This window comes from Watersipora subatra, chromosome 7 (assembly GCF_963576615.1).
Source record: "Watersipora subatra chromosome 7, tzWatSuba1.1, whole genome shotgun sequence".
NCBI classification, from domain to species: Eukaryota; Metazoa; Bryozoa; class Gymnolaemata; order Cheilostomatida; family Watersiporidae; genus Watersipora; species Watersipora subatra.
Window position 1 is genome coordinate 3,582,343 of NC_088714.1, and position 16,588 is coordinate 3,598,930.

The 16,588-nt window shown below is 38.6% G+C and overlaps 1 protein-coding gene across 1 annotated transcript; it reads left to right on the forward strand.

Moving 5' to 3' along the window:
* The first annotated feature begins 2,476 nt into the window (after positions 1–2,476).
* LOC137399785 (zinc finger MYM-type protein 1-like) lies at positions 2,477–14,112 on the forward strand. The gene is made up of 6 exons (XM_068086012.1): positions 2,477–2,901; positions 3,051–3,184; positions 3,390–3,675; positions 3,801–3,919; positions 4,097–4,284; positions 13,909–14,112. Exons 1-6 carry the CDS (start codon positions 2,477–2,479, stop codon positions 14,110–14,112), a joined length of 1,356 nt encoding a protein of 451 aa, XP_067942113.1.
* The last annotated feature ends 2,476 nt before the right edge of the window (positions 14,113–16,588 follow it).

Below are 16,588 nucleotides of genomic sequence, written 5' to 3' on the forward strand. Positions count from 1 at the left end.
TCAGCCCAAACAATTACCCTCAAATATCTAGAGGCTGGCCATACGTTTATGAGTGCTGACAGCTTGCACGCTGCCGTAGAGCGACAGATGAAAAAAAGGGAAATGTATGTGACTTTGGTGACTTTAAAGAATGTATCTCAGCTACGGGAGCAAATGTAGCAACACCGAGCTATTCTGACTTTAAAAGGTATCAAGGCCAACAAAGTCAATCAAAGTTAAAAAAGCCCAACAGACCTATGCTCAGCGAGCTTCGTGTAGTTCAATTCCGTAGAGGATCTACTGAATTATTCTTCAAAAAACGGTCATGGTGTTGCAGAGTTTGAAACATTTGATTATCTTAAGAATCGGCATTGCTTAGTGGAACCGCCTTGCAATTCTCAACCTAGAGGCATTTCGCACTCCAAAAAAGATGATATTCTGAAAAACCTATTAACTTTTAGGCCTGACTCGAGGAAAGGATTTTGGAGGGATCTCCCTGCTGCTGAGGTTAATGATTTAAATGACAATTTTGAGTAACTATCGCTTCATTTGAGAGCTTAAAATTGATCATAGAGCAAAGAAAGATTTTTATGATGTTTTTAAATGTCTTTATTTACTAGTCAACTTATTTTCATCTTTTTTGTATCTTTTTTGTATTGTGCGAATAATTTGTCCTTGTGTTGGTATTGTTTGCATAAATATATTTCAGTGCTAACAAGTTTTCTAGTTGAACTGGAATGTCAAGCTTTAGGTGGTTTTAACAGCAGAACATGTCATAATAACCAGCTTTTTTCTGCAAACAAAGGTTCCTAACAATCCTTAGCCCTTTCCTATTGCAGATTCCTTATTCATTGTGTGACATAATGTGCAGCAACAAAGACTTGAATTGGATTATTTAAGGGATTAATAAACCTGTGACAATGAAAATCAAAACCAAGTTTGCATAGACCATTATGAATAATATGTGCCTCTAACATTAATCATTTGATTTGATAATTTCAGCAACCATGAGAAAAACTGGTTCAATGTCAGTTAGGTCGTTTTAACATCAGAGGGCAGTAATGCCGTGAGTGAGACAAGCCTGTATTCCCTGGAACGGCTGACCTCCCAACCTTTTATTGATTTTCGGCGGCTAAGTAGTAAGTACTAAGAATCGCAGTCTAAGCTGATTCGCTTGGATTTTCCAAAACTAATTAACTAGAAACTAGCGCTCTATATTGTCTCCGTGGTGATATCGCCAAATGAGTGATCTTGTGAGACTTTGTTTAGACTTGGAAACTGAACTTTATTGCTTATAGTGGGGATGTAAAGAAAACTCCCAAACTTGCATTTTTCTTATTATATAAAACTTGTGCCATTGCAAATGTGCTTTAAAAAAACCTTTTGTTGAGAGATAGAGAGTTTTTAGCTATTTAGAGAACATTGACTACACTACAAAGAATGAACAAAAGAAATTCTTCTCCAGGTAATTCTTGTGGTGTAGTAACTAGGTGTTTTGGTTGATTCTGCTACTAAAAATAAACCAGCTGATCATGAGCAATACACTCTAATCATTTTTAATCAATCAATGACTCTCCAAACCATCAATCTTTCCTCCTAGCATCAATCAAACCATACCAATGAATATCCTTGTTGGAGAAGATGTTGATCTCAATGGAGAGTGAAGTGATGGTGATATCATTACACATTAAATCTAGATTTCCCACTTCATCAGTAAAGCAAACCAGTCAAACATGTTAGACCATGTCAATGATGAATCATGAGCAATAGCTTTCATTAACTATTTAGCACCAGTAAAGGTCAAGCAACAATTGATAAAAATGATTCAGTTGCCACTAGCAGCTCTGGTAAGAACAACATGAGATTTCCTGCTTTGTTTCTTGTTCATTAGCCATTGTTCATTATTGTTCATCATTCTTGCTTTCACATTTATGCATGCATTTTAAAGGTTACGGGTTAGTGTTAGGAATTATGCATGAAATGTTTACTAGGTCAACCAAGCTCAATGCATTGGCTACGCATGCCAAAAACCTATCTCTCTATATCTTTTAGTTTGCTCAAATCTTGGTTGAGGTAATTTTCTGGTTTTTAGCTGAACTTAATGAACAGGCGGTGATTACAACACAGTATGTACTACCAAAATCTTTTGTATTTCCCAAATGCGTGTTTGGAAAAACAAAGAAGGTGGAAAAAGCTTGCAGTCCTCTGTGGTTTGAGAAATTCAACTGGCTTCACGACTCTGTGAATGATGATACGGTGATATGCTTTCCATGCTACCAATTGGACCGCCAAAGTAGGTATACACAAACATGTATATAGTATACACATATTTCACCCCCATGTTGACATCAACTACATGATTGTGTTCTCATTTTCAAAGTTGTAAGTCTTTGAAAGAAGAAGAGAGGAAACTTTCATCCGAGGATTCTCATATTGGAATGACGGGGGGAGGAAGCTTGAAACGCATGAGGTATCTGAAAGCCATAGAGAGTCAGTAATGGCTCTGAATAGACATGACACCAAGCCGATCAATGAGATTCTAGACCAAAGAAACAAACAATATAAGGTTGACAATCATGACACGTTGTGCTATGTTATTGAAGCGGTCCGGTTTCTTGCTAAGCAAGGCTTGGTCCTGAGAGGCGATTCTGACACATCTGCTTCTGTAGCAGAACCCATCCACAATATATATCAGCTGCTTCAATCATATGGTAGAATTTCTGACTCTGAAAGAGTAAAGTTGTTGCTGCAACGCAATCACACTTACAGCAGCGCACTCATACAGAATGAGATTCTTTCTATTCAATCCAACATAGTTCTTCGAGAAGTCATTGGAAAGGTGAAGAAGGCCCAATGGTATTCAATCATGATTGATGAGACAGCTGATGCATCAAGAAAAGAGCAAGCAGCCATATGCTTCAGGTTAGTCATCCTATTAAGATTTCTATCTTAGATTGGGCTCAAATCTAACTTTGTATGTGTGATATTTAATTTGTGTTGTTTAGCTTATACCAATGATCATTGCTTATACTATTTTGTTCCACTGGTGAATGCTTTACGTATATTTATAGAATTGTTGAAAACTTGGTGGCCTATGAATATCCTGTTGGATTTTATGAAGTTCCAGGAACATCTGCCAAACAACTCTTTGACGTGATAAAAGATGTCTTGCTTCGCCTTCAGATACCTTTAGAGTCATGCCGCGGTATGTTCTTTTGTCTACCCAGGCGATACAATGTGTCTTGAAATGAGGGGTCATGATGCACACCCTCCCATCATTGTACACTTTTTTATTTGACTAATACTGGACCTACAGTGATAAAAAAAACCTTGCATGCAGTGTATTGCTTGGTGACAGATGAAAAGTTTCCTGTATTCTAATATCATAAGTGCTTTTGTACTATTTGTAGGCCAACGCTACGATGGTGCTTCTGCTATGTGTGGGAAGCGGGCAGGACTCAAAACTCTTCTTGCTGGGAACCCTAAGGAACATTATGTGCATAGCTATGCTCATGTATTGCAGCTGGCAATTCAAGACTCGGTGAAGGTCAGCCCATTATTAACTCAAGTGCTTGGTGTCTGCTCAGAAGTTGCCAAACTCATAAAACTATCGCCAAAGAGATCAGCTGGTCTAGACAAGCTGAAGGAAGAAGTTCAGGACACATCAGTAGGAATAAGAACACTTTGTCCGACCAGGTAAGACACAGCCAGGACAATATTTCGATAAGCAATGCACTGCTTTGTTGTCACTAATTAAATTCAGTCATGATCACGCTGCTAGGCATCTCCAAGCTATGAATAACATTGTGTTATTCTTTCAGATGGACTGTCAGGGCAGATGCCATTCATGGTATATCAAACTATAAATACCTACTGGATTTATTCAGTTTAAGCTTGGCCCAAGGAAGACTAGAACCTGAGGTGACAGGAAGAATATTTGGTGTGATGGCGATGCTAGAAAACTAAGAAATCTATTATGGTAAATTTTGCTCCTATCATTACTTGATTTCATTGAGTTTAACTGGTTAACTTGGCATGTTTTATCTTGACACTCCTCGCTTGTTAATAATATTGATCTGCATATATGTATATCCATGTTCTTTCATTCATTCCACAGGTCTCAAGCTGGCATATAAGATTTTCAGATTGACAGACACACTGAGCAGCAAACTACAAAGTGCTGCTGTAAATGGTGCTGATGGAAAAGAAATGGCCACTGCTGTGATCAAGCATCTAAAGGATTGGAGGAGTGATGGCCAGTTTGATTTGTTTTACTTGGATGTGGCTGCAGAATGTGATGAGCTTGTGAGTTGCACCATTTTGTAGGTTTAATCAGCTGACTGTCACCTGTGTAGGTGGTCATCATGATAACACTAACACCAATGGTTTTTCTTGATAACCTTTTCCTGATTTTAAGGATTAATTGAGAAGCCTGTCGGAAGGAAGAGGAGGTTCCCCGAGAGATTTGAGGAAGGAAGTCGTCATACATATCACTTCCATGAGGGCATCACAGGTAAAGTCAATTCTGGGTATAGGTCAGCCCTGGATAATACAGTTGCCGCCATCTCAGATACAGTAGATTTGAACACGAAGGCATGGAGCTCTACTCTTCTCTAGCTGGTCTACTGTGTGACGGCTTCACTGGCAGGCCAATCTTGGTTAGTCAAAAGGTTCAAAAAGCCTACTCTGGAGCTCCCAGCTGGAGCTGGTTCACACATTTATGGATACAATTCCTGAATCAATTTTAGAATTTACTGCCTGGCTCCAAAAGAGTAGAAGTAGGATGTTTCTTGATGAAGTGGAGAAGCTCACTAATTTAGTATTGGTTTTGCCTGCCACTAATGCAGTGAGAGATCGCTTTCTGCATTGAAGCGAATCAAAACATCAATGAGGAGCACTATGGGGCAGGCGCGTCTAAATAATCTGCTTGCATTACACATATATAAAGATGTTGAAATAGATACAGAAACAGTTGTGAAAGATTTCTGCTATGGGCACATTGACAGAACAAGAGCTATTGCAATAAAGAAGTAATAGCTCTTGTTCTGTCAATGTCCCATACAGAAATCTTTAGTGTCATGATTTTTTTCATCATTCATTGAATAAAGAAAAAGTTTTGCCTACCATGAACCATAAACGATATGTTCATGTATGTATTTTCATGCTTATATTTGATTGCATTTATGCATACTTTGAGAGTTGTTGATGCTTAAAAGGTTTAGAGCTTCGGACCCTGTTGGGGGCTTACACCGCCCCCAAACCCCCATGTGTTCATAACTAGTCACCTAACTTTGCAGCCCTAACTTGCAACCAGGGAATACAGGCCTGCCAATGCGGGACATAAAGAGAGAAAATTCGCGGTAAAACTAAGTTTTTCTGAGAATGCATTTATCGGAGTGTCTACAGGCAGTTACAATTTCGTTACGGCAGTATAGGGTAGACAACTCCGGTTTGTATAAAATATGTTTTTTATTGGTACAAAGCTGGCATTTCTTACTGGCGTTCAATTAAGCCCTAGCTTTGTTTAATATTTTCCATTTGATGTTAAATGTCTTGTTCATAGCTTTAAGAGACCAGATGTGTTAGCTCAGCTCAGTGCTATTTCCTTTGCTGGCATTGTTGAAAGAGATTTTGTGGTTTCTGTGTCTTGTTTTAAAATCTTCTTTATATATAGGTAAATATATAAACACATAAACACTTGTTTTAAAGTCTCCTTCAGTCAGACTTCAAAAGTTCCCGCTTGACTCCGAGTTGTCTTTCCTTGCATACACTTTGCTTTTGGACTTTGCTTCGTGGAGGCTTGCCGGATTTTCCTTGGTGAGGCAGTTGCGTATGTGTTCGCATATATACATTAGTTGGTATGTGTATGTTGGAAAAATTAAGGAATGCAATACCAAATTGTATTGGTTATTGTATAGGATTGTATGAAGATGATGGTTTACAAAGCTATCAACTCTCCCGAATTTCGCGGGATCCTCCCAGAATTGAGATTACCTTCCCGCAAAAATAAAATCTCCCGGATTTATGTTTTGTGCTCTAGGATAAAATACCAAACCATTTATTTATCAGTCGCTATAGTATTAACGCGATGCGCGTAATCTAGTGATAACGAAAGACTTGCTGTATCGCCAAAGACACTTTCTTATGGCTTCGTGCATAAAATTATCGTTCGGCAATTTTTTGCAAAATAAAGTTTTGGGATGCTATGGCATTAGAGCGCTACCTTTTACTGACGACTTTAATGAGGGCCATCTTCTGCATACCTCACAGTAATGCAACAACAGGTTGCGTTTTTTCTATGCTTAAAAAATACATACCGAGGCTAGGGCTGACCTATGTTCTGAAACAGTGAATGCTATGATAGCCACCAAAATAAACTTTTCTACCTGCTGCTTTGAAACAGAGTTGAAAGCTGACCTACTCAAAAGTTTTAAAAAGTCAGCCAAAACCTACAACTTGAAACACTAAGGAGCAGCAGCTACTTCATCTTATATCAGCACAGATTCAAATGTAAAGATGATATAGCATCTCTGTCTAATTACCAAATTCATTTACAGGAAACTTTTGAGAGTTTTGTGTTTACGTTATGTTCATCATCATGGATATGATGTTTTTTGCATAACCGAAATGTAGAGCATTAAGTTCGTATAAGTTGCTCGTGATTTATTTTTATATTTTTGTTGTTCGCTTAAGCATAACTTTAAAGCTGAAATACAATGTTAATCTGCCTAGGTCCCCATTTAAAAACTTTTCCGCTAACGCGAGCCTTTAGAGGCTAATTTTTTCCGCATTTGCATAGCACCAGGTTGACAGGTCTGATGATTTATCTATATGCCGTGGAACACCAAGGCAAATCGATATTGTTAAGACATTATGCAAAGTTTTCCTGAAAAATAAATCGAAAATTACGATCGAAGCCAACAATAAGACTGTTGAATTTTTAGATCTCATGCTGGACATATGCATCAGACAGTTAAAGCCCTTCATAAAACCCAACAACAAAATAATGTATGTCAATAAATTATTAGGAATATACCCGAAAACATCAACAATAGGCTATCAAACATATCATCAAGCAAGGCAATATTTGATGAAGCATCGCTGCCATACCAAGAGGCACTCAAACAAAGCGGATACAAGTATGTGGTGGAATATAAACCACAAAAGGAAAAAACCAGGCAGTTTGTAGCAAAAGAATTACTCTGTACAACTCGCCGTTAGTGCAAAAATTGGTAAAAAGTTATTTCATTTGCTAAAAACCTGCTTTCCTAACGGTCACCAATTACATAAGCTGCTCAACAGAAACACTATGAAACTAAATTACAGCTGCATGCCAAACGTTAAACAGCAGATATCCGCACAACAAGTTGCTACTACAACAGAGCACTGCAAATGAAGATGAGAATAAAAGATGCAACTGTGGAGCAGGTGAAATTCAGTGTCCCCTTGAAGAGAATGTTTGGCAAATCAGTTAAATATCAGGCCAACGTAAAAACAGAGCATAACACACAAGAAACGTATGTAGGTACAACAGCTGGTACATTCAGAATTAGATCTACCAATTATATGAGCTCTAATAGAAATAAACAAAAAGGACTGTTACGTCCTTAAGCCAATTTATATGGAGCCTGAAAGTTGCAGGAGAGAGATACGATGTTACCTGGAAAGGGATTAAAAAGCAAGATCATATTCTACAACTAGCAAGCAATGCGATCTTTGCCATTTCTTTGCCATTTACAATCTTTGCAATTTGGCTGGCTGAAAAGCATATCATAATTTGCAACAAATATCTTGGCACCCTTAACACCAGAGATGAGCTGATCAGTGCTTGCAGACACAGAAAACATTTATTGTGTAATAACACATAATTTGTTTAAACATTGGGCTTTACTTTTGTTAGCTGATATGTACAACTGCATTAACTTAGTATGGTTTTAGCACCTTAGTCTGGTGGCCACAGGGCATTTTTGTGTCGTTTTTTTGCCAAGGTGGCACGACAATAGGGTATAACGAATCTTAAGTTTAATGGATAGAATAAAACATCTCCTAACCTTTTTACTATACCTACCGGAATTATTCTTGTCAAGCAGTGATTATTTGCCATTAAAAGATGGGTAGAAATACATAAATGAGATTTCCCTTGCGCCATGCGCAATTAGCCAAATCAGCCAATCAGCTAAGTAAACATAAATTTATGCATTTGTTTAATACGGGGGCGTATTTGCTTTCACCGATAACATTTGTGCTCTTAGTCTGTTTCCGCTTTTCCGTGTTAGAAACTGCCGTATGCGTCGGTTAGTAGTAGCGCAAATTTAGTATCTTCCATTTAAATGAATTACCACAGCTAGCTATTATCGGTTACATAATTCATTATAATCAAGTTTTACATGCTAAGAAGCCAACAAAGTTTTACTAACGGAAAACGATAATCCAAAGTTTTTATGAGATGTAGAGCACCATCTACAAACAGTCAGATCGCAGCTCGCAGTGTTAGTCGTATGTAAATGCCACACTGAACGCTTGAGGAAGATTGCTAGTGAGTCGAAATAACAAAGAGCTTCTCAAGTTGCAAAGAATCTCAAACCCCAGAAAAAAAATAAGGTGAGATGATAGTAAACTCATTTACTTAATATTTATGAATAATTAATCAAAAATTAAATGCATTGCTTTATTGAAAATCTTGCGTTTCCTTCACTGTGTACTGTAGTCAGTTGGATCAATGAGTGATAGGTGTTGATTATAATGAATCAAACTCTCAAGTCAAACTTCTCAGTCCAGATTTTACATATTGGTTACAAACTATTATAATACAATAAACTACTCCCTTTCGTAGGTATTGTTGCTGTGTCTTTAGACACTCACTGTTTCATACACTCAATAGCTTAACTCAATTTGTTTAATTTTTAGGCTAAAACGGTAGCACTACATAACATTATAAGCTACTTATATTATTGGGCTTCATAAATAGAATACCTAGATTGGGTATTTTTTTAATAAACCAGTAATACTGGACTATTTGTAATATAGCATGCCTCTGCTGATTTTTATTAAGACTTAGCTCGCCTATTTACAAAATTGGAGACTGTATTGCTCTTTGAAACGTCAAACCGATATCAACACAAAGTGTAGTACCTTTATGCAAATGTATGATTGTTATTTAACTGATGGTTTGGTTAGTTTTAAGTTACTATATTGTGTCATGCAGAACTTATCAGTACTGTATTATTGTGTTATTACACTATATTCTATTGTATTATAATAGCTGTATTATGTTGTATTGAGCTGATTTGAATTGTGTTATAGGATTGGTATGTTGCATTATGTTGTGTGATATTATATATATCAATACATATTTTGTTGTATTTTAATCAATTGTATTATATTGTATTGCTATAGCGTTCACATATTAATTATTACCTTACAGAAGTATGCGATGTATGAGTTAACTAATTATTGTTGTGGTTAAAGCTAAAGGGGGTACATCTATTACTTTTATGTAGGGCTATGCACATTGCGTACACGTTCAAATCAGTATTGTAGCTCTTCCTATTTTCAAGTTTTAAATTTATTGCTACATGCTTTGATAGATCGTTTTTCGGGTAGGTTATGATCGATAAATATTGCACCATAAATGTATGTCAGCTCTTATATGTCTATATGATCATTTTGTATTTTGAACTCATTGTCTGTAATGGATGCGATTCTTTACATTGTAGTCGGCCGCCAGGGACTTGATATGACAAACATTTCTCGCCATCACCTTAGCCACTGATCTGCCAGAAACCCTCTTCATACTCGTTACATTGATACCTGTACAACTACTGATTGACAGGCTATACTGTATACCTCATTGGGTACACTGGTTGTGACGCAGACTAACTAACGAATCTAATGTAAACTTAATCTTTTAAATAAAATTATTATTATTAAAATTATTTCTTTTTTATTTAACTGACATCAATATGCGAAATTTCTGGCTTAGCTTTAGATTTATGGTACCGGTAGCATGTTAAAACCATGCAGTATTTTGAAACCATGTATGGTTGAAATGTTGAATGTAACCAGTATGATGGAATGTGTGGTGCAGTATGTTCGATGACAACCAACTTTCTGGATGATTAATTAATATCATGTCTTTGTATGGGTATCTTAGTACTTATTATGACTAGTATGAAGACTATGAAGACTTATGAAGACTAGTATGATTATTATATAGCGTGTTTACTAAAGTACATAGTCTGTTAATCATGATACATCAAAAACTGTTAATTGATTCTAGAAAGCATATTGCAAAGTATTTAATAAAACTATTACATAATTATAATCTTAAAGCTCATCATCACCGTCTAATTAATTACCATCCTCAATCTCGTCAGTCATTTCATTACTGCACTTTACACAGCCGCATAAACTTGTGCAAACTCTTTTTGCATGAGCAACTGGTCCATTAGACAAGCTGCCTAAGAATAGCTCTTTGCTCATCAGGAAAGCATTGCCCAAAAATCTCATCATCGTCTTTACTCCAGACATGGTTTGTGGGATCTGGGGACACCATTAATGGTTGAATTTTCCACTCCTGTATTGCTGCTTAGTAATTGACCCTCATTAAATGCCGACGGAGAGAACCCTCTTGGTGGAAGGTTTTTTCATAAGATGTCCTTGACGAGAACAACCTGTATCTGGCGTCGGCTTCACTTGTAGAATCAGACTTGCCATAAAGATGCAGTGTTGAACGTGTTAGTGCGTTGAACAACCTTTTATCTATTAGAATGTGGTAGTTGATTATATTGAATTATGTAATCCATGACAGCTAGCTTTGGAAATCGGTATAATTGGTAAATTAAAGTTTTCGATCATTACTCCAAACGCCGGCGGTCGCTCGATGAGACAGGAAACTGACTACAAACCTAATTAATATCGGGGTAATTTAATATCCCCGTACTACAACATGACGTAAATGTTGGTCTACGGCTCTGATTAGCTGGTCCGACTGACTGCACACGGCGTAAGAAAAAATTTATTTTTGTATAACTACTCACCATTTAATGACAAATTACTCTTAGCTTATCAACTAAAATAGCGGTAGGAAACTAAATTAATAATGAATAAATTAGAAGCATGTTAAAAGTGTCAAGCTACCATAGACCCCATTTTCTGCCACCTGTTGACACGATAATGCCCTGTGGCCACCAGACTACCTGACGAGTGTGGTTTGAGTGCTCAGATTTGAAGCTGTGCATTTGATTTTACTGTAAACCATAAGAAACAATATTGTAGTGCAATAAATTTTAGTCACTCTATAACTTGTTTTATATTTACTCCTTTTTAAGTGGAGCACTTTATACATGAAGTCACCACAATCGGACTAACTTTATATATATAGCTCCTTCGGTTGAGCACTTTATATACACAGTACAGAATAGAAGCTACAAGGTTTGAATACTCGATTAAATGTATTCCAATTCTATGGAGAAAAGCTTACATAAAACAACTTATACAACAAACTGAGAAGCTATGCAGAAGAATGAGATGGAAAGCCTTTTTTCACTTGAACCCATTTGCAACTGCAACCCAGACAGAAAACTTTGGATTTAACTCGACAAAGTCACCACCAACAGTGAAGGAAATGGCGAAATTTAAAGACACTCACACATATGATCGGAAACATCAAGTTTAGAGAAATCCGATGCAACTTCCAGCACAGGATGAAAAATGATTTGAGGAAGAAACTTGAAGACCAAACCAAAGTCATTGTCGCTGCAGACAAAACAAACAATTACTATTACATGAAAACTCAGACCTACCACAGCCTCCTAACCAATACCACAAAAGACTAGAAAAAAAAAGATAACCACGGCTACAGTAGACTCCATCATCATATAAGGTAAGGCTATAGCAAACAAACTTGAAGGGATACAGAACAGAATTTACTGATGAAGGCCAACATTTACCCTATTTGTTTTGTGCAATTAACTACATTTAACAAAATATAAATTATTTCTTACAACAGATAAATGGTCAGAATAATTTTCTAAAGACGAAAAATGTCCGTGTATCCACATATAACTGAGTATATAGCCTTTTTTCAACCGCATATTTTGCCATATGCGATATATATATGCCAGATAACGCCATTGCGAAAATGAGGGTGAAACGGGCTCGCCACTGGGAACACTGATTCTCAATCAATCATCTAATCAAGAGAAACGTAGCGTTTGACTTGATTCGTGATTATCTAATGTGAGGGAGACCGCACGTCCCCCGCAATTGTGACAATCCGAAAACAAGTGCACATTCAGAACACCACATGTCTATGATCGTCATTGCTAGTATCGCTAACATATTTCAACTATAATTTATTTCTATCGTTGTTCTATTACGTTCACAATAGAATGGCTAAAGGACTCATAGCTAAAACAACTACTCCTTATGGCAGCTACCCAATTGATGACGAAATTGAAGATGGGCAAAGACATCTACCATATAAATGGCAAAAAATCTGTCTGCATATTTGTGTGTGCGCGCGTGTGTGTTATACCACCTTATAGAGCAGTTTTTCCTTTTTCCGATTTAGTCGTACAAAACGAACTGATTTAAGATGAGTAGTAAAATTAAATTAGTAGTAAATATTTAATAAAATTCACTGCTCATTAAATAAATTAATGAGCAGTAAATTACACGTAATTAACATTTACTACTAAATATTAATATTTACGTGTACAGGGAAGGTCACGTGAATGTTTGTTTCTTGGTGCCACCTAAACAATTGTTTTCACATTTTACATACTAAATTTCTACTTCAAAAAGGTAAGTACTTCGCATTCAATGTTGTATTGTTTATGAATTGACATACCTCCAATGCTTAAAAACGTTGGGTGTGCCACTGTTCGTGATAGTAAATATGTTCATTTCCTTTCGCAGCTGAATTACTTTTTTTCCAGCTACGAGTACTACAGAACTACAGCTACTACAGAACTTGCACGAGTACTTCAAGCGTTGCCACCGTTGCGATCGTGCGTTTCCATAGAGCCACCGTTGCGATAGGCGATGGTGAGAAAGAGAGCAGAATGTATTACAAAAAACCACACCGTCTCATTCACTTTTAGAAACGCTCCCAATTGAAAATATACCTCAAATAACGTAAAAACCAGAAGTTTTGCCAAATAAAACGCTCACCTCTAGAAGCAGTACAATGCCTCTCAAAAGGCCTAATGCCAAAACACAAGAACAGATTGATTCCCGTAAAAAAGAGACCGAACTTGCAAAGCAGCAGCTAGACAAGCAAAAACTGCTGAGCAAACATGGCTACGGCTAGAACAGGCCAGAATAGCTACTGCAGCTACTAGAAGTGCAAAACTGCAGAGCAAACACAGCTACGCCTACAAAACAGAACTGCTACTACAGCTGCTAGAAGTGCACAAACTGCAGAGCAAACACAGCTACGCCTACAACAAAACAGAACTGCTCCTGCTAAAAGTGCAGAAACTTCAGAGCAAACACAGCTACGCCTACAACAAAACAGAACTGCTACTGCAGCTGCTAGAAGTGCAGAAACTGCAGAGCAAACACAGCTACGCCTACAACAAAATAGAACTGCTACTGCAGCTGCTAGAAGTGCATAAACTGCAGAGCAAACACAGCTACGCCTACAACAAAACAGAATTGCTACCGCAAGAAGTGCAGAAACTGCAGAGCAAACACAGCTACGCCTACAACAAAACAGAACTGCTATTGCAGCTGCTAAAAGTGCAGAAACTGCAAAGCAAACACAGCTACGCCTGCAACAAAACAACTGCTAGAAGTGCAGAAACTGCAGAGCAAACACAGCTATGCCTACAAAGAACAGAATAGCTAGCGCAGCTGCTAGAAGAGCAGAAACTGCTGAACAAACACAGTTACGTCGAAAGCAGGCCAGAATAAATGCTGCAGCTGCTAGAAGTGCAGAGACTGCTGAGCCGACCCAGCGGCGACTCAAACGGCTCTACAGCTGCCAGACGGGCAAAAACCACTGAGCAGATGCAGCGGCGACAAGAACATGATGTACTAGCTACAGAAGCTGCACGGCGCACTGAATTTCCAGAGCAGACGAAGCAGCGACAACAGCAAGATGCACTAACTACAGTGGCAGCCTGACTACCACAACCTACCGGGCGCCATGCATGGGCATAAAACTTCGCACTTGACTAGTCCTGCAGTACAGTAGAGGGCCCATCGGAAGTTTTTTATGAGACGAATGCCTAAAAAATGCTCCAGATGTAATGCCTTATGCTGGAAAGACAGAGGCCAGGCATTTGTTGCAACAATGGGAAAGTTCGCCTACGACCACTCTCTGAGGATATTCTACCTGTATTGACTTTCTGATTCCAAGGCGAAAATCCTGATTCTGAACATTTTTTGGGAGTATATGCAAGTATAACAGCTGTTTTCAAATGACATCATTTGGAGCTAAAACCATTGATAAGCCTGGAATTAACCCAAGTTTCAAGGCCAAGTCTACCATTTGATTAGATCTTTGCTTCCGATGAGCTCGCTATGAGAGTGTAAGGTACATCAGTGCAAATGAAGCAATGTGGCGCATCTTCAGTCTCCCCATTCATGGACGACACCCGACTGTCGTCCATGAATGGGCATCTGAGTGTCCATCTCGAGAATGGCCGGAGCGCAGAGTGTGTATTTCACGGAAGCAAATCTTCAGCAGCAACTTCAAGAACCACGTGACACTACCCTTACAGCCCTTTTCAAGCTTTGTTAACTTGATGGTTTTGCCAGGACGCTTCTCTACTACCAAATGCCAGCTTATTACACCTTTGACGCATCCACAAAATGCTAGAAGAGACGAGTTCAAGGAGCTGCAGTGCCTGATCATCCTGGCATATATCGAACTGATGCCCTAACACAGGCATACACTGTTCACCCCAACAATCGTGAATGTTTCGTTCTTTGAGTCATTCTGCATCACATAGTTGGCCCAATGTCCTTTTAACATTTAAGAACTGTTGAAGGTCATGTTTGTGTCACTTTCCATGAAGCATGCAGGCGTTTGGGGCTATTGGAAGATGATGCACAGTGGAGGCACTGGAAGAAGCTGCAACTGTATAATCACCTGCCCAGCTGCGCAAGTTGTTTGCTATTGTGTTGAGCACCTACCTGCTTTCTAACTCTCTTCAGCTGTGGCAAGAGTTTAAGGAACAATTGGCAGAAGACATCCTGTTTCATGAGCGAAAAATGCTTCAGGATCAACAACTACAGTTCACAGATAGAATGTTTAATATTGCTCTTATATCTATCTAGGACCAAGTGCTCGAGATCACAAACAACCTCTCAGTTTATGGACTTCCCAGGCTTGTTAGAGTGGAGCAACCTGTCGTGTGCAGAGAAATATTACGCGAAGCCGCATAGGACTGTGAAAAGCTCCGTCACCATGTTGAAACCAATGAACCACTGCTGCTGCAAGAGCAAAGAGCTGCATATCACACGGTCTTGGAGAAAATTGAACAAAGCAGTGGAGGTATTGTTTTTTCCCGCACCAGGTGGGACCGGCAAAACCTTCGTCACTACCCTTATATTGGCGAAAGTTCGAGACTTTGGAAAAATTGCCTTGGCTGTAGCTTCATCTGGCATTGCAGCTAACTTACTCCCTGGTGGCCGCCCTGCGCATTCAGCCCTGAAACTGCCTCGTAATTTAGAACTGAGAATCCTGTGTGCAATATCAAAAAGAACAGCGGAACTGCCCAACTTCTGCAACGATGCGTTCTTATTGTGTGGGATGAGTGCAGTGTCGCACAAGCTTGCATTTGAAGCTCTAAACCTTACACTAAAAGACTTGCGTGAAAATAATAGACTTTTGGGTGGGGTAACTCTTTTACTTTCTGGAGATTTCCGCGAAATAGTGCCTGTCATACAAAGAGGCACACCCGCTGATGAGATAAACGCATGCATCAAATCATCATTTTTGTGGCCATCTGTTGAGCAGCTGCATTGGGCACGAAACATTCGTTCCGCTATTCTTGGCAACAAACAAACATTTCGCTGCTGGACTGCTGCATATTGATGAAGGGCGTTTGCCAGTCAGTGCTGAGGATGGTTTGGTGTTACTTGAAGGCTACAGCACTTTTGTGGATTCAACCGATAAACTTCAGGAGAATGGTTACCCTAATCTGCGACAGAGGCTCCAAGGTGTTGATTGGTTATCTGAGCGAGCCATTCTTTGCCCCGGAATGACGCAGCTGCTGTCATAAACTCACAGCTTTTAGCTCAACTACCTGGCAATTCAAAAACCTCCATTTCTGTTGATATGTCGATGACTGATGATGCCGCTGTAGAATATCCTGTTGAATTCCTAAACTCATTGGACTTGCCCAGACCGCCTGCTCATAAATTGCAGCTAAAGATAGAAACATTAATCATGCTTCTTCGCAACCTTAATCCCCCCAAGTTGTGTAATGGCACTAAGCTAATTGTTACGCAAATGTTTTCGCACGTAATTCAGGCCAAAATCATTTTAGTATCTGGTAGAGGAGAATGTTTTTATTCCAAGGATCCCAACTATTCCAACGGACTTACCATTTGATTTTAAAAGGATTAAGTTCCCCATCAGAGTCTGCTTCGC